Below are 23,728 nucleotides of genomic sequence, written 5' to 3'. Positions count from 1 at the left end.
GGGGGGGGGGGGGGGGGGGAAGTGGACTAATAATTAAGCAGATAATATTCCTAAAATTTTAGGAATAGATTATTATATAAATTTATATTATTTTCATGGAAAATATTTGTAAGCATTAAAAAAAATATGCTTCAGCCCATATCCTCTGAAAACATATAAAAACATTCCAAAGAAAATTTAATACACCCTATATAACAGAAACAAGCCTAATAAAATTAATTAATTTTGATGAACATACAAGATAGGTCTTAAGCATTAATTTGCCTTTTTATAGGCAAAAAACCTGTAACTGGTTGAAGAGTATATCTATATTTTAAACTCCTAACTCACTCCTCCTTATAGCCAGACTTCCCAAAACTCAATTGATCTTTTTTAAGGAGTCTTGTTATTAGTACCTCATCATAGAGCTGTTTGTGATTTTTCTTCTGATATAGTATATACAAAACTGTCCTGAGAGCAATAACCAGAACCTAAGGCCCCATCACCATAAAAAAATGCCCGGTAGGTTCATGTCCTAACATCTGTGCTATTAAAAAAAAAAATAATAAAAAAAAAAAATCTTCCTCTCCAATCAAATTAATTTGTCCTTTTTCGCATGTACCTGTCACAGGGAGGATGGAACATGCTTTTACTGAAAAAAAAGACAAGCCTGTACTCTGAGGCTTAAGTATCTAATGCAAGGTCCTGGGTCCCACTGCAGAAGGAAGGTGGGGATAGGATGCCAATACTCTTACAACTTAGGTGCTGCCACACAGTTACTTTTTAAGTATCTATGTCTTTTAGATCCAGCATACAGAAAAGATCCAGCATAAAGACTCTCTGAAGAGGATGGTGGCATTATAATCACACTTAATATTCCTCTTTCAACAACATACAAGCATCAGGACTGCCAATTGCTGAAATCGTTCTTTGTGATGTCTAAAATACATGTATGATACAACAAAGCAATTATAAATTTCTCCACTGTATCAAGAAATACATTAAAAAGTGATTTCTTTAAATTTCTTCAGATGCTAGAGATTTCAATTCCCACAAACAGTACCAATGGGAACAAGGGGGTTTTAACTAGTAATACCAGTGGCATATTCAGAACATTACCCATTTCATACAACTGTTTTTTCAACACATATTTTACCTGGAAACCATCAGGAACTGCCTCCTGCTCATGCCGTGTTGGTAGGCTGATGAACGGGACACGACACCCAGGGCCTGAACCCTAGAAGCACAATAGATTCATATGAGTGACAAACATTAACATGAGATGCTGCAAATACAGCTGGGGAGATGAGAGACAAGTGCACATCACTGTTTGTGCATCCTCTTTCTACAAATCATGCCTTTCAAAGCCACCCATCAACTCCCTGAGAAAATAACAAGGACTAACATGTATCTGGGTCTCAGTGAAAAAAATGGCAAGGAGAAGTCACAGCTTACATTCCAAATATATCCCTAAAAGTCAATGTTTTGCCCCAGATTCTCTCCTGAATTACTGTCTATTGAAATGCTGCTGGTTCTTTTCAAGCCCAGATTTCCAGGTAGCCAACTTCAACAGTCTGACAGCTGAAAGCTGTTCTATGGGATGGAAATGTGTTCAGTGTGACGATGATGTGATCCCTCAACCCCAAAATACACACTATACAATACAGATTGCATTTGCCATGATAAAAGTTTCTAACAGCAAGCTCCAGGAGACAGCTCATTGAAGAGTCATTAATAATACAGCTTTTTACACAACTGAAAAGCAAGACACTTAACTACTTTAAAAAGCATTCTCAAGAGACTCTGACCTCTACAGTGGTGATGGAGCCTCCATTCTGATGTGCTGCTGTTGACTCCTGCCCTGTTACCACTGTGGTCACTCCATCTGGTGACAATGGAGACACACCTGACAAACCATCTGCATCCAGGACAGTCATTGGGCTACCAGGGATAATACCAGCACTTTTAGCAGCTAAGTCAATAGCACCTTTTATGAAACAAAAAAGAAAAAGACACATTACAAGCCTTTTCTTCTGGCAATTACTTTGCTGTGACTCATCTAAAAGATGGGTTTTTTTTAACATTGCTCAGTCAAAACTTAACACATGCAAAAAATTAAAATGGTAGTTATCTGATCAGCTCTATCAGTTGTTCTTCTTCAAGTATAACATTTGGCTAAAATGTTTAATTTTTCTGCCATGTTCTAACATTTTAACAGGTATATCAAAACAGTTTGGAGAAAATACCAGTTCTCCCCCTCTGTCCTTTCCTTCTATTTTTTTTCCCTAATTGTTAAGTATTTAGTTGTGCAATTTCAGGAAATTTCCTTCGGTTTACCAGAGGGGCTCCAAAACCAACATAGCCTGATTTTGTTATCTTGCCTCTAGCAACCATTTAGACTCAATATAAAAACCTTAGTTATTGCAGGGTCAACCTCACCCAGATCTTAAAATCCACTTAAAACATCTGAATGTCTTCCCATCACAGAGAATCCTCTCAGTAAAACACAGAGGCAGTCACTGTTTTCACCTCACTAATCATTCTAATTATGGGACCCATTCTTTTGTTGCAAGACAGGATTTGCTTGGGGTACACCAGCATGGGTTTTTTCTCCTCGTAGAATTCATAATCCCAGGTTAGTAGATAAACTGTTCAGAAGTTTCTTTCAAATATGTCACAACCCCCTTTCAAAGTGGTCTTACAATAAACCACCACAAAAGTGCTCAATTTTGGTTACAAATTCTAACCCCTTGCTTTGCCTGCAGGTCAGACACAGCAAAGGAACATAGTTCAGATTGTCCCACCGCTGACTGCTCCCTTTCTGCAGTCACACAAAGCCACACAAAGTAAGATACCATTAACACAGCTGTTTTCTTTAACTTCCAAAGGCGCTAAACAATTTTACCTAGGGAAATAGAAACTAACAATATAACAACATACAGATCACAACAGACTGTGACTCTCATTCTTTTTAAGAAATTACTTACTAGACAGATGGTTGGTAGCCTGCGTTGGAAGAACTTTGGGCACAATTGGACGAGAAACAGCAGCTTTAGTCAGTGAGGACTGGATTGGCCGAAATGAACCTCTCCCTAGAGTGAAGGATTAAATGCCTCTCAAGCAAGTGAAATCTAACATTTTTAAAGCAGAACACAACACAGTTGAATGGAAGCAAAGAAATTCCAAACGGTAGCAAGCTCCAGAAATGCAAGTAGTGGAGATGACAAAACAGACTTGAAATAGTAATGCAAACTAACCAGTGCCTTATCACGAAAACACAACAGCAAGTGTTGCTGTATTATTGAAGCTGCTTTCATTACTTCCATCGAAGACAACCTTTAAGGCCTCATGTTGATTTTAAGATTTAAGTCGAGATAGGGGATCATTTGTACTATCACTGTACTCAAGAGTGTATCAGTAGAAAAGGACAAACGAGCAGTATATCGATTATACCATATGAAGTTTAAACAGTATCCCAGGTACTAGGAAAAGACCATTATAAAATCTACACAAACGATTATAACCTACAGCAAAAAAATTCTCATCTTTTATTCTAAAGTTTTGTCTCCTTGTAGATAAATTCTTACTCTTCCCTGCTTTCAATACTGGGAAATGCAAGAAAAAAATTTCTATCATAATCATGACTTGTTTAACAATGATCCAGGAGAACACTCCCATGATCCTGTAGGAAGTGACTCAAGCAACTGTTAAATGCTTCTGTAGCTTTAAAAGGATATTTTCTTCTTTTTAGCATTATTCCTTTATGCAGTTTTAAGGGACACTTTTCAGTCCATCTCTCACGGCAGCATAAAAGTGATAGAAAAATACACAGACTCACCTGTAATGGATGAGTTGGATAAGATAGAAAAAGAACAGACATGCTGGGATGGATTTCCAGATGGCCTGGGGAGCAGTGTTCTCTACGTGAGGGAAACAACAATAAACCAGAACATATTTAAACACAGAACAGAGGGTAAAGTTCATCTCCAAAGGCACAGAAGTTCATCATACTTTCCAGAATAAGCAGAATATTTACATGGCATGACTATCATGCAACAGACACAGCAAAAAGGTCTCTGTAATCTTCTAAAGAAGCTACAGATATGAATCATGTGTTTTCTCTATAAACTACAATAAGGGAGAAATTCCACATGGACAATTCTCAGAGAAATGGTAATTAGAACTATATTCCTTTCCAATTATACTTGCAATAATTTTCAAATCTCCCACAGAATTACAGAACTGATCTTAAGAATGGGATCTAGTCCGTGTGCAAACTGATCTTCCATTCCAATTAACCAAGTGGGAGTTAATGAGGCAGCTGTATGTACTTGGGAGCTCTTAAAACAAATGGAATTGCATAGACCAGAATATCTCAGTACCAAAGAATAGTACATACATTATTTCCAGGTCTTCTACCATTATACAGAGCAGAAAAGACAAAAGGGTATGTTGACACATGGTAGCTTGTTTCCCCCAAACAAGTTTCCATTATTTTGGCTTTAGATTTCATTTATGTTCTCCACCTGCTTCTGGTTTCAGTTTTTTGCTGAGTTATCAGAGTAGTCTAAAGGCGGTTAATGCCAGCCTACCACCAAAGTTCCATGACAACAGGCTACCTCTTCCATACCTCTTTTCAAGTCCCATTTTTTCCAGAAATCATTGTTCTTTCAAACTGCATTATATTTTCTTTCACTACAGAGGTTTAAAGCCACCTCCGCTTAACAGCCATTAGTGAGTAGGAAGCCGGAAAAAATATCTAAAGGCAGATCTTGTTGCACCAGCAGTGACAGCTCTAACAGAGACAGACCAGGATACCATATGAACACACACTGCTTGTGCATCAGTACCAGCAGGCCCAAACAGCAGAACCTACTTTAGAAAAAATAAAAAAGCCCCTTCTCTGAAACTACTTCACGCACTGGACTATCAATGTTGTTGACACTCCTCATACAGGGAATATTACATGGCTAGTTACAATACAAACTAAAATGCTTATTCCTTCATACGTTTGGCTTCATTTTTTCAGTGGATATATGAGGGGAGTTAATTTTTTTTAATTTGAATTAGCTGCAAATCATTATAGCCTTACTGATATCTATTCAGGAAGCAAAACAGGCATTTCACACTTTGCAAATTGTTCTGACCTGTACTACTAATGGCTTCCGCAAGTGCCTGTTCCGTAACTTTCTTGGTTTTGGCAAGAAGAAGTCTGACTGCATCTGGACAAGAACAGGAAATGTGTTAGAAAGTATTTTAAGTGTGCAGACACAGAATAAATTATACCTCCCAAACTCCGGTTTTCAATAAAGTTGCAACTATTTCTGAAAATATTATTTTATTTTGGACAGAATATTCTTTCTGCTACAGTACAGAAATTTTCCACCAGGAATGTATTTACTCTTTTCTTCTTGTTTCATGGAGATAAAGCTTTCTCCCGAAAAAGCCATTTCACTACTTAACTACTGTAGCTTGCTATGAAATTGTTACCGAGACTGTACATATAAAAATAAAATGAGTATTTGGATTAAACACAGCAATGAGGTTGTATTAAAAGTAGCTTTACAATAAGAAGGATATTAGTTTTGCTAAACCTGGCAAATATATTTGCTGGAGCAACTTAATTAGAGAGTGAACCAGTTTCATCGGGCTGTGTGATGGCATTCAGATTCAGGTCTGAAGAGGTGGTGTCACTTCAAAGCTTAGTTATATAGTCAAAACCTGACTAATCTCAGCTAATATGCTCAAGCATAACATTATAAGTAGGACTGCTTCATAGGGAAGCCCATACTTTCTGAAGAACCAAAAAACCCCTGTAATACCTACTGGAAGCTGGCTCAGGCACAACATGGTACTTTTTTCATTCAGTCACCTCACTTACACTGATTGTGTCTAAGTGCTGCCGGAAGGTCAGTTCCGCTTCTTTGCTAGGCAAGAACAGTTTCCCGTGGCGGCTATTGGGGGGTAGAGTTGTAGGAACTGCAAAGAGTCCACCATCAGCATCAGTGCTTCCAGAACTTGAAGGCCCAGCCACCAAAAGAGGTCTAGGGAGGTTTCTCAAACCTAGAAGATTTTAACAGCAATTTAAATGAAGTGAAAATAAAAAGCAAGTAACTGGTAATTGAAGGATCATAAGAGATTCTGGCTCTGCCACCATCTGTGATCGCAAATCATGAAACTCTGGACACTTCAGTTTTCCCACCTACAAATTGACAGTGTTTACCTCACTCACAAGGATACTGCAAACATTCACTTGCTTTGTAATCCTTGAAAAAAGGAGGTTAAATGCAATTTCACACTACTGAAGAAACTAGAATTTAATAACCCAGCTTTAAGCCCCCCACAGACTGTGTTAACCAGTTTATCTGCTCAGCTTGTAGAAATACTTGAGGGTCCTTCCCACTAAGCAAACTAAGTATTCCTTTTGTAGGGAAAGATAATCCAAACACAGACTCATTCTACAACGTTCCTGTTTTAATTACACTCCCTACCCCTTCCTCATAATAATTCAATGTGCAAACCCAATAAAATTATTCTGGTGGCAGAGAAATGAAAGAGTGGGGATCAGTTTACCAAAACACCTTCCAAAAGATGGATTATCTTAGAAGTACATTTGATGTGTTGAAATAATGACATCTGGTCTGAGTAAAACTTCTCCACTTACATTTAACTTTTAAAAAGATTGTAGGATTTCACATTTCACTCTGCAGGCATCCAGCTAGGATGAAAACCAGTATTGTTAGTATGTCATTCTGAGATAACCAAGACCTGTACCTGCCTCTCTTCCAAGGAAGTGCTCGCTGTGCATTTAACACTGGGTTTTGCTAAAAGACAATAACAGCTATTTTCAGACTCATGTTGCACTGATAGTTGTCACAGTACTCCAGCCTCCACTGCTGGGCTGGAAATCTCAGCCGGGAGGCAGCAGGCACCCGACTGGCCCAGAGGGGGAAGCAACAATACAGGAAACAATTAGTCATGCCTGCCGCCTCCCTGGGCAGGAAAGACAATAGAGCACAAGCTGGGGCCAGCTATGGATATATGCAACAGCATTCAAGAAGTGTTTTGAAGAACATCAAACTTTATATACTTAACAAATAAACCTGCAGGTTTTATTATCCTCCTATTTAAAAGACAAAATCACCATCTCCACCCTGCTGCTCTAGGTTCTGCTGTTCTTCCAATGGTTAGTTAAAATTACAGTGTGCCAATGTATCTAAAAATCAATTAAATGCAGAACAACATAAAAATGTGTGCCTCCTGCCTAACCAGGAGTTAGAAAGAACTGTTAGAAGTAATACACACAATGTTATCTTTTTTTAAAAAATGAAAGGGATGCAACTATAATTACATCATGATTTTTTAAGCACACAGGTGATGTTGCATCACAGCTGTTGCTTCACTTTTTCTATATCTCTTTTCATGACTCTTTGTGTACTCTTTTTTGTCTCTCCAGTTAGCTGTGAGGCTTTTGCAGAGCTGTCAGTTCGCCAACACATTCAGTACTTCTGGAGTGGACACAGGCTACCTTCTAAACTTCTGAGAAGAGCAAATCAATTTAATTAAAAACACTCAAAAGACAAAAACCAAAAAAGCAGTTAGCACTCAGACAGACTCAGGACCAAAGTCTATGAAGGAACACACTTATAAGACTCATCACCAAAAGTAACCCAGCAGTTTGCTTTCTGACAACCAAATTACTACAGTCATTTAATAGCACTGTATGTGAGGATACAAAAAAGCTTGACAATTACTGTATATTGAAGGTTGCAATCCAGAGCACAAACAATCCTATATAAGATCCAGAACACACTTATCTGGGCTGATAAAAGGGAATCAGTTTGTCTACCAAAACAACACAACTCAGGGTGAAGATACCAGACGCTGAGTATTGGCTTGACGAGCTGGAATGCCATTACCTGAGGCCTACGCTGAGTGCATTATCCCAGTCAGAACTGTCAAGATGCTAAACTAATTAACTAGGCAGAATGTTGTATTGAACACACTTTACTGCTCCTCTGTTCAAGCCAAACAGCTAGGCTGAAGCCACTTTGGCTATCTTCGGTACTGTACAAGAGCAGGAATAGGCAAGTCTATATTTTTCACATCCTGACTTTGCACTAAAGACTGTGCTTCATTATGCTATGTTAGACCATAGTGCTACACAACTCCACTTGTAATTCAGTGATGCGAATCAAAGACCAGCACGGATAATTGTATTTGTATTTGAATCATCAGCAAAGCTCTACATAATCAGAACGGTTATCTGTTTCTAGGGGATCAGATACAAAGTATTGTTGTTATCTTCTTGCTGTTTCTGTCTAGTATCCTCAGTGGATGATCCTTACCCTTCAGAATGCTTCAGGAAGGGTTTTCAAGGCATTAGGGAAGCATAAAATACAATCTCATAAAGATGAACGTCACAAACTAAGGAAGTTTGACTTTCAAGTCTGATTTTAAAAAGATATGTCCTTCAAGCCTGTGTATCTCACCGAAATGTAACGATCTGATTTATTAAATTATTGGGTTTTTACTAGATACTTAAGTAAGTATGTCCTTGTCTGCAAGTAAGTGCAATGAAGCTTTAGACAAAGATGAAATTGCTATAATGCCATTTTAAAATGAAAACCACACAGAGCACCAAGTATGCTTTTCAGCATCAGTTAAATTGTTCATGGCCCATTGCTTCTTACAGCACAGGTGTGAAAAACACAGGGTAAGAATCACAATTGTTCCCAGTAACCCTGACACCTTCAGACTTTTCTGAAGTCATAAAACATGTGCTGGCAATACAACTGGACTGAATAAGAGAACTGGAATTCTTGGTCCACGTGGCTAGGGCTCACAAGCTGTACCTTCTATTAAAAGAAAAGGTAATTCATCACCATTCTGTACTCTGTAATAGCAGAATAGCACAGAAAATTTTCACTAATTATTTCATCAACAAACTTTACAACGTGTATTTACTCTCCTGTTCTGTAAGCCTTTGCTCTCCTGAGTTCCCAAACCCTGTATCATTCAGCTCCTAACAAACACCAGCAGCATCTTCTGTAAGAGTGACTTGTGAGTTCTCGTGGACTATAAACTGCATTATTGACACCTGTTGATTTTCAAGATTCATAGTACTGGATTTAGGACAACTCTCAAACAAATTAACACATACTAATGATGTTCTTAAACAGTTTGTAAGAGTAAAAACACTGGTTCGCAGTGTCACATGACTGGGATGTACTTATCATGGTATGAGGTACTAAGGGTCCCCATCCCTGAAATGGATTTTTATGAATACTAACCTGAGGAGCTGGAAGCAGCACCAGGAGAAAAAGTCTTGTTGTTGCGAAGGGCAGATTGATTTCGTGCACAGCCTGGACTCCTGGTGCTGATGGCAATCACCTTACCCGGAGGAGTCAGTGATTGCTCCTCTTGAGCAGGCTTTATAGGTGATGTGGCAACAGAGCTCATCTCGGGCATCTAAAAACGTATGCACATTAAATTAATATTGTATACTCTTACAGCAAACATATTGTTAAATTCACTCTACTTAGGAAGCTTTAAAAAAGAAATCCAACATACTACAATATCTTTAAGTGCTCTAACCAATACCTCTGTGTGTGCATAGTGGGCAGCTGAAATTCCCTTCCTGTGCATTTAGCAGTGTTAAATGTCAGCAGTTCACTACCATTAATTTATGTTATGATCAGGCCACTCAACAAGCTTCACACAGTGTTTTTAATTCAGTGCAAAACTGATTTGCATAAACTCTAACCATCCAGAGGGCTTCTCTGTTTGGAAGTATACCCAGACAAAAATATTTTGCTCTTCATTCTAATCAAGTAGAGACCAAGAGTTTTGAAGTTTTCTCCATCCCTTCTCCTATTTCATACTGTAATACAGCAATAACAAGAGGCATGTGGCAAGCTGTTTTACTAATTTTCCAGGCGTAGCAAGTTATTTCAATGAAGTTGTTTAAACGCTTTTTTAGAAAATACTCCCTTTTTAAGGAATCTGTATGCAACCACAGGCATAAAATTACCACCCACACTTGAGTGCAATGCAATTTGCTACAATTTGTTTTATGCTGGTCATCTTCATTTAAAGGAATGAACCACAGCACAGTTGGCCATTTGGCTTTGTTATGTATTACCTTGAGAAAATAGCAGGGATCTAGACAATCAATCTTTCCTCTGTTAAAAGTACCCTGTGGCAAAAATATTATGGTTCCTATCATCATTTGATGAAATGCAGAGGATTTAACAGACAAAACTTTCAGAAAGTCTACAGTACTTTCAATTAGGCAGTAAATATCATCTGCACCTCTTCAATATGTATCAGTCTGACAACATTCACTGCTGCAAGATGAGTTTTGAAGCACAACAAAGCATTTGACAAATAAAAGCTTACATTACTTGTTTTTATTTGAATGTAAAATATGTTATGTATCTGAAAGAGCTCCTTTATTTTTCAGCAGCACTACACTACTTTAAGATGCTAAGAGTGCTGAAGTGACAGGAAAACACTTGAAAAGTAACTGTTGGGTTTTTTTACCTCTCCTACCCCTCTCCCCCCAAGTCTAAGGAGATGTCCTTCTTTCTAGTTTGTGATTGTTTAATCATGTCATCCCTGGCTGTCACTGTGTTACCAGAAGTAAAAGTAGATGCCAAAAGAGGAGACACTCTCACAGATCTGTGAGATGTCAGACCAAACGTCTTCACAGTTCAAACGAAGTCTATATCTGGAGCTGTATCTGAGCAAAGATGGTTTTAAATTTATAAGATCCTGCATTCTATGTCTATAAAATCAGGATCAAAAGGAGCTTCAAGGAGGGTTAAGTCTGCACCAATAAAGAAAGATCAAAGAACTATGTGTGTTTGGGAACAGTGATACATTTGCATCCTATGCTGGAGTATGATGCAAATTGTATCTTTTAACTCATTGTATCTCCATCCCAGGCATACAGTCAGATCTGTCGAATTCAGTGTCTTTTTGGTCTTTAAAAGGATGTTTTACTAAATTTCTATTGGTTGCACTAGGTGGAAATGGCTGGCCAGGTATCACAGGGGCAGATCTTAAACACTGGTTACAATGCACAAGAAGGAAAGCAAGTTCATTCCCAGTTGTCTGCTTAAGGAAGAAGATATTTTTCTGGTCCTGCTAAACAACTATCCCTAGAGTGAAGGAACTTTTATGAAAATCACTGTGGCAGGTGTAGTTATATTGGCTATGCTATCCCAAAGAAATAAATTCTTTTCACACACTTAGTGTAACTTGAACTACATAAACATTGGAAATTAAGGGTTGTGTTTTCATGTGGAATATTGATGTCATCTAGGTTCCCTTTGTCATCCAGGCTCCATTTCCCACAAAAGGTTGGACCAGATCATCTTCCAAGCTCCCTTCCAACCTGGGCTGCTCTATGGTTCTGTGATCCTCAGACAGACTAGAAGACATCTGCCTAACCTAACCTCATCACTGACCTCTTCAGTAGTCACATTAAATGTTCACTGTAATACCACTGAGACTCTCAGCAAAATAGAAACTAAAAGGTAGCGTAAAAAAGCAAATCAATATATTGAGGAAAAGCCCACTCTGTAGCAAGCTGGGTTGTGTTGTTTGGGTTTTTTTTTTTAAACACAGGAATCCCCAAGATGACAAGGCTGGTCATTGATTTATTAAGAAAATATGACTGGGCAATTATTCCCCAGATCAAGTAAGAGTTTAGCATCTGGAGCATGAACAAGAGACACTTACTGGTTTGGGATTGACTTCAGTAGAGATGAGTTTTAAAAGGCAGTTTAGGAGTCTCTGCTTGTGAAAGGTGGTACATGCGGGAACAGCAGTTGACTCAGGTGTTTGCTCCCTAGCATCCTGGGTTTCTGGCCCCAGGACAGCCAACCAGTCATATTCCAGCTGCAGCTTGTTCGGTTTGCCCATCATGAGGTAGACTTCAGCCAGCGTAAGGCTCTCAGAAGTTCGTAGACTCCATCCTTCTTCTCTAACCTGTTGAGAGAGCCGGCTCGGATCATCCTTGAGAGACTTTGTACTAGATTGTCCCTGAGGTGGAGGTGGAAATGAGGAGCCCAGCTTCTCTTGAGAATCCTCCATTACTGCATCTGTTATATCCTTGGTACTAGCGTCAAGCTGCTGGCCCTGGCTGTGGCTAGCCTGAGTTTCGTATCTGGATGGGCCACTGCCAGGTGAAGCCACACCACTTCTTTGTAGCTGTGAACAGGAGTCAGATGTCTCCATGCTCCTTACGCTTGGAAAAGCCACAGGAGAAGTATCACCAGCTGCTGGAGTAGAGTCTTTCCCATGCAGTTTGTCTGTGCAAGAACATTTCTCTGGGACGATCAGGTCCTGACAGGACTTCATGTACCGTGGAAATGGATCAAGCAGAGAGAGTTCCTCCACATCAGGGATCTTACTGCACGCACAAGCTGTGCTGCACGATGGTAGCACAGTTGCTAGGTCATTAACCAGGGCCTCCCTGCCTTCCACACAGAAGGCCACTGAACTCAGTTTTTCGTGGTTCCCTCCTGGATCTTGAAGTCCAGAAGGTGTTTTTTGGAGAGAATTAGTGACGCCAAGATTTGAGGCTGTTCCTTCCACCAGGCCAGGCTCTGGGGCACCATCTTCAGTGCTTGCAGAAACTTCTGCTGTGGGCTGAGAGGTTCTGCTTGACTCTGTAGTGCTCTCTGCCCTTCCAACACCCTTACCTTCTGTTCCCCGCATGTATTTTAGCTGTCCCCTTGCTGTCCCCTGACCACTCTGTATGCCTAGGATTTGTGCAGGGGGAAGTAAGTGAGAGTCTTTTGTGTTCTGTTTGCATTTGCCAGTTTCCTGCCAATGCACTGTGCAGAAAGCCTTGGAGTGGACCACTCTGGCTACCCCAGGCAACGGAGTGAGTGTACAGTTCTCTCCTGGAAAGAGATGGAGCATCACTTTCTCCTCTGAGAAGCTGCCTCTTGTTTCTGAGTCTCTGGAGTCTTGAAGCTGCCTTTCTTCTAGTGTTTTACGCTACAAAACGTGTCAAAGAATAGAACAATCATCTGCCCCTTCCAAATAAGCACCTGGTAGCCTATTTTGCAAGTTTGAAAAACAAACAAAAAACCAAACAGTAGCTGATCAATGACATGTTCTCTATTCAACACCGATATGAAGACTCTATGATCAGAAATTAAGTCCTTTTGTGGTGATAAGGACTACAATGAAGACCTGTTACAATCACAAACTAAATCTCTGTTCCAGACAAAATTATTTATCTCTTTTTCATACATCATCATAATTATAAAAAACCCAACCAACTAATAAACCCCAACAAAATCAAGTAAAAAACTCCAATGTCACTGCATAGCAAAACAGACTCCCCTCTCTGTGAAGTAACTTCCATCTTACGTGTTTTGACATCCTTCAAAGTTTTAAGTGCTATGCTGATATTTCTCCCAGACTCACAAATTGAAAAGCAAAGCCTGAATTAAAGGACTAAGAACAGGATACAGCATATTAGCCAACAGGAGAACAGAATGGCTGTTAACTCACAAATCGTTTTACTCCATGGATCAAAGTTCAGAGGTGGGGCTATCTCTAAGGTTGTATGGCTCAGACAGCAAAGAGATACGTAACAGGTAGCAGCAGCTACCTAGACAAGGAGCTTTAGCCTTTATTTGGTGAAACTGCATCAAACAAGTAGAAAGATCTGTCCTTAATCTCTTTGCAGAAACTGGAAACAAAATAGTCACAGTTATTATCCAGGCTACTATGGTGGTCACTCATCTATAATCAAAGAGACTAATCTCACTAAGGAGATGAAACAAGGGGAGGGAGCTTCATTTACTACTAACTAGCCTTTCAGGGGATTACAGTAGAGAAGAGTTGAGGTAAAAGTGGAGTATTATGAGATTTCCCATGGAAGGCTCCACTAGCGATGCCGAGATACTGACCTCTACCTCTACCACTGGTAAATTCGAGGTAGAACCACACTTCTGATGCACAAATGACCTTAGAATAGGAAGGGAATTGCTCCCAGGACACAGCATACAGAACAGACTAAGCAGAAAAAGGATACAATACGCACTTCATGGAGAGCCCACTTCTGCTTCAGGAACTCAATGAGGCTGGAGACCTTCCGATGTAACTCCACAATCATCCTGTATGCAAGATAAACAAAGCAAGGGAACAGACAAAAAAATGTCAGCAGAGCTTCAAATCACAGCTGTGATTTTAGAATGGGAATTAAGTGAAGAAACTGGCATTCTTTAATGCAAGCACAGGCAACACACCTACCACTCCCATGCTCTAAGAAAAAATCCAAGAAAAACAAAAATATGTGTTATCCAGCAACTTTAAAATCTAGATAACTCACCACTGAGAAAGATCTAAAAGCCTAGCAGATAAATCTGATTGTCATGATTCAAGATACTAGTCTCTCTAGATGGAAGAAGATAGGAAAAGATGGCAAGATTCGGCTAAACTGCAAAAGTGCAGACAAAGCACAAAGTGATCTTGAAGTACAGAAAGAATGAGAAAAAACCCCCAACATGTACTTTTTGCTCTTAAATCATTTTACAAAATAAACCTAATGCTAAAAATCTTCATTCTGCTCTCTGCATGATCTCTGGTCATTATACTGAAGTACACTATCTGAAAGAACAATCAACGCCACAGAGGCCTCGTGTTTTCTGCCCTGAGTTTTGGGCTATATGTAAGTACTAGGATGAACAGCCACGGATGACACTGAAACAACAGCACCAACTACATTTTGCAGTGAGGAGATTAAGCTATAAATTCCTCCTTTCTGCTATTATCACTGTGTTGCAGTTGAAATGTTCAGAGTCTTGACGCAGGCAACTCTGCCCATTGTTTTACTTCCCTCCCCCCTGCCTCTGTCTCATGGTACATTCAATAAAAATTTTGGTAGAACTAGTGCTTCATATCTCCGTTCTACTTGCACTCTGCTCTGACAACTGGGTGCACATGGCACAAAACATATTCATCTCCAACTCTAGTAGCTCTTATTGTTACTCAAATTAAAAGAGATAAAGAACAATGGTAACCTAATTTTCAAGTCTGGTATCTCATGGTTACAACAATCATGTACTCTGGATGGACAAAGCCTTCAGAATAAGTACATTTAGGCAAACTGTATTATCAGAGATAAACTGCACAGTTGGCAGAGAATCCTGAAGAGAGAAGACGATGCTCATTTATCTCCCTATTCTAGTCTGAGCACCACTATCAGTTCTTCATTTACCTAAGCCGTGGATTCTGGGCAAGACTCTGTACTCGAGCCCATGCATGATTATTTCGTGGCTGCAACTCCACAGGGACTTTGAGAGGAAGACGTACTGGCTTCTGGTCCTCTTCATCACTAACACCTGAAGAGAGATGAAGTACAAAGGGCATGGGTCAAAGTAAGGACAACTCAGAACACTATATGGTCAGTTACATGAATAAAAGCAGCACAGGCATTAGCATCATCTACAGACAACTGAGGCAGCTCAGGTCCACTGGTGGAGCCTGCTTCCTTAGATTACTCCTGTTCCAGTATGTTTTTTTTTTTCCTTGGACACTGCAGTGATACTGGAGCTTCCAGCTGGACAAGCAGTGTCAAAATCAGGTGGCTGGAAACTTTGAACAAGTACTATATTTCAGACCTTTAGACTGCACTGATTCTATTTACTGGGGGGAAGGAAGAGGACAAAAACAAAAACAACAACAACAACAACAACAACAACAACAACAACAACAAAATCACACACACACACAAAAAGCCTCAAATGCTCAATGCCAAACAACATACTACTGCTTATTCAATGGCATAAGGGACTAAACTTCACATACAGTGATAGCCTAACTGGTAAAGCAGTAGTGATATTGTCCAGCGTGGCTATTTCCTTTTCAATTTAGCTAGTGACATACTCCAAGACATAGAGAGCTGGGTGGGTCCTAAAGTGATTTGGCATATACAAGCAAACAGGACAGGTAAAACAATAGGGACGTATCTGTGCCCAACACAAATGTGAAATAGCACAAATTCCCCTGCCAGTGATGTACACATCAAAACAGATCTACTCTCTCTCGTATTCTGCCGACCATCTGTTAAAGTGCTTTCAAGTTCCAGCATCTCTTACTTACCATCTGGATCACAGAGTTTCTTCAAAGCCCTGCACATCGGAGCTTTGATACGAAGGTTTCTGCCTTTGTAACGAACGGTCGTAGCCCTGAATACATTGAAAGAGAAGTATTTACAGGCACCATTAGCAAAAGTTTGTGAATACTTACCTATTAGGGACACAAAGTCAAATACAATCATGGCTATAGGCATGAACAAAGAAATACACGGTCTTGCAGTGCAAATTCACAAGAGCATTCAATCTTTTCTATCACTTTACTTTTCATTATAGAAATGCTATTCTTGTGACCCTCCTCTTCCAGACTTTCATGAAACACTGGGCTGTCCACTTGGAGACAGACTGCTATTTTATAAAGCGGAACAGAATTATGTTACTTCAGTTTAAGAGTACCCTCAGAGACAGCTTCATAAAAGACAAGTGGTTTTGCTTTTCTCTCCTCTTTATACTCCTAACTCTTAATTATGGGAAGAAAAAGTCTAAAGTTTTTGAAGAGTCTTCCATTCTGGAATATCAACACCACATCAGTTGCAGAAATGAGGTCTAACAGCTTGTGCAGATCCTAAACAAAGTAACTTTTACAGCATGATTTCACTGGCTTTTAGCTTCAATACCACACTAACAGCTATAAAGATCCCTAAAAGCAAGAGGCCATTTTTGTTTTCACACAGTAGAACTATTTGATTTCTTCACTCAGACAACCCTGTTTTCTTTTAAGAGACTTAAAAGGCAGGCATTGAGACCAACAAAGTTACTGATTGAAGTATTTATTACCTAATAATTCAAGCAATAAGGATCAGCTGGCACAGAAGCAGCAGGATTGAACACAAGTCCTTGCAAGCAAAATGAATGAAATTATGAAGAATACTCCTACATCAGGATCTCATTTTCTCCTATACTGTAAGGAAGACAACATCAGGCAGAAAGAGCACTTGTCTACACCACTAAGAGGGAAATTTGCAGAATGGCAGCAGAAGTGAAGCCAGACCTGAGAAGGGGTCGATAAAGTGAGCAGTTCAAAAGTTTCAGTTACTAAACTGTGAACTTCTACAGATTTAGAATATCCCAGGGGTGGAAGGGCAGATCTCCTCAATCTGCACTGAGCTACCAAAAGCTAGAGGGAATGTGTCAGCTCTCACTCTTTCTAACCATCTCTGATACAGAAGTAGTGACAACTCAGCTAATGAAAAGAGAAGGCTCTCAAGTACTGTACTATAAAGAAACTAGCAACTGTACTAAAATGAAAATAAAAAAGTCCCAAGAGCTATTGCCTGGTTTTAAATAGTGCTTCCTATTTCCACATCTGCAACAGCAGACACTATAGCTGCTCTAACAGAGTTTTTACCTCTCCTCTTTCAACTTAACTTGAATTGTTTGAAGACAGTAGGTCCCTCCAAGTGCAACAGTTAATCTCTGCCAGTGGAAATACCCTTAGAGGAGAACAGTAACATTTGTGAATAGCTGATCAATGACATGAAAGGTGGAACTTCCTCCTGGTCACTGCACTGGACACCTTAGCCTTAATGCTTGAAGCTCAGTAGCCTCCTGTCATTATATTGAGTGCAGATTTGATTTTATCAGAAAAATCTCATTTTTTAGAAAATAGATCTTCTGAAAATAAGTTTAATCCTATGCAGCTAGCATCCTGTTGCTTTTTTTGTGTAAATAAACCAAGTTTCAATATAAGTGAGAATAAGATCAGTATGAATCAACCCAAATTTACTTATGTCAATTTAATGGGGACTGCACTGTATAAAGACAGGAAACTTGAATACAAATCCTTCTGCTCTCAAATTCAGCTGGTCAGGGTTTGGACAACTTCCCTCTCAGGTCTGAATCTTTAGGTGGAGAACCTCCGATTTTCTTCGTGAGCCCAAACGTTCGTCTCATCCAGCAGCCAGAAACATCAGCCTAGTGTAAAAGTGTGTGGTACAAAACCAGAAGGATTTGGCAGAAGGTACATTTTTTTGTCCAGTGCTTATCATTATTTCCTCCAAGAACAGTATCTGAAAAGACATCTTAGGACAAGAAGTCTTCAACTTCTACTACAGCTCCTAGAAATCTCTCTTCCCATTACATATTTTTACACTAAAGTAGCACATCCCTCACAGTTCACCACAAATACCTTTTGCCTTTAACTACAGGGATTCAATGAAAGCTATGTTTATTACCACTAATGCTGTCTGTCACAGCATTGTAAGTGATTTTATAAAGCTCATGCTGAGATGATAGGATGCACAAATTCACCCAACCACTATAAAATGCAAAGTTTGGGAACGTGATAGAAAGGTTGCACAGAAAGCAATGCTGCTGTATGAATATGCCAAAATTACTGTCGTCCTTGTTCTTGCAAGCAGTTAATTACAGCATTACAGCAATCAGAACTTCTGCAATGACTTCCTTACTTAGTGAAGAAATGCCTGGATGTTCTCTCCTGTTCTAGGGGAAAACACAGTTTCATAATAGCCTCATACAAAAATCCAGTAAAGCCAGTGAAAATAAATCCAGTAATTCAGTGCATCTCGAAACAGGTTATTAATTTGCAAATTTACACTACTTTAGAATAGCAAATTCTTTTGACTACTTGTATGAGCTGAGACTCTCCTTCTGCATCTTGATTTCTTGCAACACTTTTTTCTTAAATGTGCCCTTGAAGTAGCTGCATGCAAGTGAAGAATCAGAAATAGCATTATTATTATTGTAACTGTGACAGTGTAAGGGAGAAGAGGTTTGTGGGGAGGCACATTATTTCTTCTTAGATTAACTTGTATGACTATATAAAACAGACACATGCTTTGTGGAAATTGTTCCATCACATGACTTGAAGGTGACTGAAAGAAGGGCCTGCATGCTCAAAAGGCTGTTTGATCCACCTAAAACAGCTCAGCTAATTTGATCAAGAAGCAAGAAAAGCACTGCTGTTCATTTTTCATATTTTCTATTTCTCTTAAAGAGCCTAACTAGTTGGTCATAAAGCATTTATTATCGAGTTAGGCTTCCTCGCAGTTGTTCCTGATGAATTTTTCTACCACCTGCTCAGCTACACCTTGGGTTACAGATACTCACTATCCGTTACCACCACAGAGCAGCTCACAAAAAGCAACAGATCAGCATGATAAGCTCCTGGCTGCATTTGTATCTGTGCTTAAAGGGCAGAGAGGGGAAAAAAACCCCCACTCACCCAAACCTAGGATAAAAGCCAGAAAATAAATTAAAAACTTAAGTATATTACAGAAAATATTAAAAAATACAAAAATCTAGGACAAAAATCATATTGGAGGAAAAAAACCCAAATGCAAAACTGCTTACAGCCCTAGAAGAGCAGGAACTACTGTATTTCCCCAAGTACTGAGCGAGAATGTCAGTTTAGAAGTTAGCAAGCAAAGTATACTGTCCAGTAAATGAAGGAACACACAGCACACACAAACTTGACATAACAATGTTAAAAACTTCACAGTGAAGTTTTTGACCTGGCACTACAGCACTCTTCCATGACTACAGCAATCAATATTTTTCTTTTCATTGTTCCCTAAAACAAAAAAGTAGCATCCCAGTTCTCTATACTCAGGTGTTCTGCTTGGAGAGTCAGGAATAATTGCCCTAATTCCCTTTTCCATAAAGTATGATGGGCTTCAAGCAATCTTGTGAAAGTCTGATAATAAGTTATTCTTTAAACCAAAATAGAATTACGATATATTTAGAGACTATAGTTTCTTAATTGAAATCCATGGCTGGGAGGCTGGAAAAAGAATAGTTCTACTAATTTAAAAAGAAAAGCACAGTAAAAAAGAAAACAGCATGCAACAGAACTACTCTTAGCTTAAAAATACTCATCTCCTCCTCTTCTCTTACCTAGACTGTGGATATTTTCAAATGCCGAAAATGGTAAATCTTCAAAAAAGTTCTTCTACTGAATATGCATTAAGAACTACTAGTATAACTTGACACCAAGAGCCTGTTTTGCCTACTTAAAATGATTGGGTTTGTATACAATGTTTTAAAGATGAATTGCTATTTTATTATCAAGATTCTTAAGGAGTTACAAATTCCCCCTCAGTATGGCAAACAGCTTTTACAAGGCAATCAAAAGCAATGATCACTCCCACTCCACACAAGGAACACCCAGGAACTGAACCAGACAGATCAATCAATACCTGTTAAAAGTTTCTGTCTTTAACAGTCTTTCTTACTCCTGATACTAAGAGCCTCAGCCTGGGGGGCAAAACCATATGCTAACAGACACCAAGTAGTACTGTGCTTTAACTGTTGCATATTTACAGTAGTTCTCTAATTACATGTTTGTTGTGTTGGTGATTTTTTTTTTTTAAACTCATCCACAAATCCTACAGATTTACAAAGGTACCCAAATTGATATTTCCTCAAACATAGTTTTTTATTAAATGTAAAGACCGTTGCAAAGCCTAAGTTAAATAAAAATGTTTCACTCCTAAAAATGAAACAAAACAAAGAAGCTTTGGTTTAAGTTTATTTAAATGGTTTTCTGAGCAGTTCTGATATACTTCCACAAACCTTTGTTTCTTATTATACATCCTAATCATATTGTTGCTGTAATAAAAAACTAGCAGCAGAGGACTGGACAGAAAGTGATTCAGATTCCCTATAATTTCTAAGGGAGCTTTATTTTCATAGTTGTCCTGCTTAGTGATTCCGAAAACTTTTTTAAGCAGCTCATGTGGGCCACTGTTGACATGAGTATGCTAAACTACTCAGACCAGCTACAAAAACTCAGAGAATTCTTATCTTCTCCTTGCATTTATAAATATCTAAACTTTGATCTATTTTCTAAAAGATCCTCAATTCATTAAACTACAACTGTAACAAAGGCTATTGTCTAGCCTGATTTTACATGTTACTGCAGTTCTGAAGACAAGTAGAGCCATATAGCAATGAATGGCCTTAATTTCAATGACAAAACAGGGATATTTCTCAAAATTTTGCCATTACTTGGAATAGCCAACTGATTAAGTTTTCAGGCACTATTTAGTATCTGTGACCTGGGTTATAACCTCAACTAGGACGATTTTAAATATGGTTTTCTTATAAGCACCTCACAGGGTCATTTGTTTGTCCATACACTATGTAATTATTACAGAGAGCCAGAAATTATGTGTAACAAACAAAATAAGCACTGAATCAGAATGTGTAACTCCAGGATCTAGAGTTACCTGTAAATGAATTGCCAGGTAGGTCCTCACAATCTTAGCTGACCTTTCTTACCAATTAAATAAGGCGTACATACTTCAGAAGATCATCAAAATAATGCATGTTCACATTCCCTATTTTTCATCACTTCGGATTCACTTTCACTCAAGACTCTCAACGTTGTGACAAGCCCTACAAAGCACACAACTCAGAGGAAAAGTAGTATCACATTTGAAAGAAACATGTTAGGAAATGAAAAAAATGCTTAAAAATTTAAGAGAGGGGGATCATAGAATTGTAACATCACTGAGGAAGATGAAAACTTTAATCTAGTGAGATACAGGCAGTGTGCTTGCTTGTGTGAAATACGAGGCTGACCTGCACGTGCAGGGGATTAATTCAGATGGTGTCAAGGTGGTAACAAAGACAAAAATGTGAACACTGTTTCCCTGCACAGTTTACTCTTCTTCAACTGACATGGTTTAGCCACCAAATGGCGCAAGAGATGCAGGAGAAAAATGGACGCAAAGATGTGTCTTCCACCTGAGACAAAAAGCCTATACAAGAGCAACTATTTTTGAAGTGGCTAAGAATGTTAATATTATTATGTACAATCTAGCTCTTCATTAGAAGATTAGCATTAATATTTTCAATTGCAAAGACTGCTGTTTTCAAAATGGTTTGTTACAAGACTGCCTTTTATAGAATACGCAACTAGACTTCATAGAAATCATGAGCCTTCATTAACAATTAATTAGAAGAGTCTCATTTATTATGGTTTAGTCTATTTGGATGACACAATATTATAAAAGCTCTCCAGCACAAGACCAAAATGACTGCCTATAACCTAAACTCTATAGATATTCAGGACACTAGGGAAAAAAAGACTCATCTCAGGCCTATTTTAACTAGTATCTCCAAATGAAAGAAATAATTTGCTTTAAGAATAATATCATTATATGAAAAATATTACTGCTAAGATTTTGTTAATTGTACAAAACCCAAATCAAATGGCAATTCCTCTTCTAATTTCAAACTTCACAGTTAACAAAGGAATGAACAAGTGATTTCATAAATAATCACATTCAAGACCTGCAACACAACAGCACACTGCACAAAGTGTTTTCTCCTAGGAGATGAAAGGTAATAAACTGTAAGGCACTCATCTGGAAACTCAGTTTGTGAACAACAGAAAGATGCAGCAATAAGTTTTATTTTATGTAAGGTGAAGTCAAGAAGTCAGCAGCTGCGGAGTGGGCAAACTCTCCCTCTTGTTTACAATAAAGTTTACTACACTGATAATGTGTCTGCTACAGTGGAGCACCCTAAAAGCAAAAATGCCTGAAGTAAAAAAGGCATCTGTAACAGACAGAAAATAACACTGTTTTGAAATGGCTTTTAAAGACATAATTAGGGTAGACCAATGCCTGCTGAGTGATAATCACACTCCTTCAAGTAATATCCTTTGAAAGAAATTTCACTTTAGAATACACAAATTCTAAAAGCAGGACTACAACAGAAAATTTTACATACAAATGTATCAGGTATTCCCTCATTTCTAATAGTATAGAAACTTTTAACCCCTTCTGTATTTTAAAAGTACATTGCTAATACTGAACCCCCAAACCCCATAATTCTTTCTTGAAGTGAAATAGAATAATCGTTCTTAAAGTCAAATAGATACAGAAGCAAATGGAGGGCTGAGGCCTATGAAGTGTTGTTTCAAGTCTGGAAGTCTGGACTCGTGAGCACCGCTGGGAAAAATGTTTGAAGATGAACCCTCACTACAAGAAAAACACTGAAGTGCTGGAGCATGTCCAAAGAAGGGCAACGAAGCTGGTGAAGGGAGGACAAGTCTTGTGAGGAGCTGCTGGGGGAACTGGGGGTGTTTAGTCTGGAGAAAGGAGCCTGAGGCGAGACCTCATGGCGCTCTACAGATACCTGAAAGGCGGTTGTAGAGAGGTGGGGGTTGGCCTCAGCTCCCAGGTAACAAGCAACAGGATGAGAGAAAACTGCCTCAAGTTGCATCAATATTGAATATTAGGAAAACGTTCTCCACCAAAAGTGTTATCAAGCATTGGAACAGGCTGCCCAGAGAAGTGGTTGTGTCAACATCCCTGGAGGTATTTAAGGATGTGGTGCTTAGGGACATGGTTTAGTGGTGGGGTTGGCAGTGTTAGGGTAAGGGTTGGAGCCAATGATCTTAAAGGTCTTTTCCAACCTAAACGACTCTATATTCCCTATAGTGAATCAACACAGTTGTAACGTCACAACTTCTGTAAAGAATTCTCATTTCGTTACCTTGTTTTCTTAACCCATCATTTCCTATTAATGATATTTAATGGCTTCACGGAAAAGGGGAAAAAAAGCACATACAAAACTAAGAATGGAAAATGTCAAAATGCTGTTCAAAAAAAGTACAAAATGCTCCCTAGACTGTGTGACCAACAATCAAGTTG

The 23,728-nt window shown here is 38.8% G+C and overlaps 1 protein-coding gene across 2 annotated transcripts in view; it reads right to left on the bottom strand.

The window, feature by feature from the left end:
- The window catches only part of CRAMP1 (cramped chromatin regulator homolog 1), a 44,005-nt gene that overhangs the window by 6,860 nt on the left and 13,417 nt on the right, over positions 1-23,728 (bottom strand). For both annotated transcript variants that reach the window (XM_026858876.1, XM_026858875.1), the window contains exons 6-16: positions 16,111-16,196; positions 15,227-15,350; positions 14,042-14,123; positions 11,728-12,993; positions 9,273-9,450; positions 5,861-6,042; positions 5,127-5,201; positions 3,818-3,899; positions 2,967-3,071; positions 1,788-1,966; positions 1,136-1,216 (exon numbers count right to left, since the gene is read on the bottom strand). In XM_026858876.1, the coding sequence (XP_026714677.1) occupies positions 1,136-1,216; positions 1,788-1,966; positions 2,967-3,071; positions 3,818-3,899; positions 5,127-5,201; positions 5,861-6,042; positions 9,273-9,450; positions 11,728-12,993; positions 14,042-14,123; positions 15,227-15,350; positions 16,111-16,196 (2,440 nt within the window). The remainder of the gene's footprint in view (positions 1-1,135; positions 1,217-1,787; positions 1,967-2,966; positions 3,072-3,817; positions 3,900-5,126; positions 5,202-5,860; positions 6,043-9,272; positions 9,451-11,727; positions 12,994-14,041; positions 14,124-15,226; positions 15,351-16,110; positions 16,197-23,728) is intronic.

This window comes from Athene cunicularia (genome assembly GCF_003259725.1).
Source record: "Athene cunicularia isolate RWA chromosome 14 unlocalized genomic scaffold, athCun1 chr14_part1, whole genome shotgun sequence".
NCBI lineage: Eukaryota > Metazoa > Chordata > Aves > Strigiformes > Strigidae > Athene > Athene cunicularia.
This window is presented reverse-complemented; position numbering and strand designations above follow the sequence as displayed.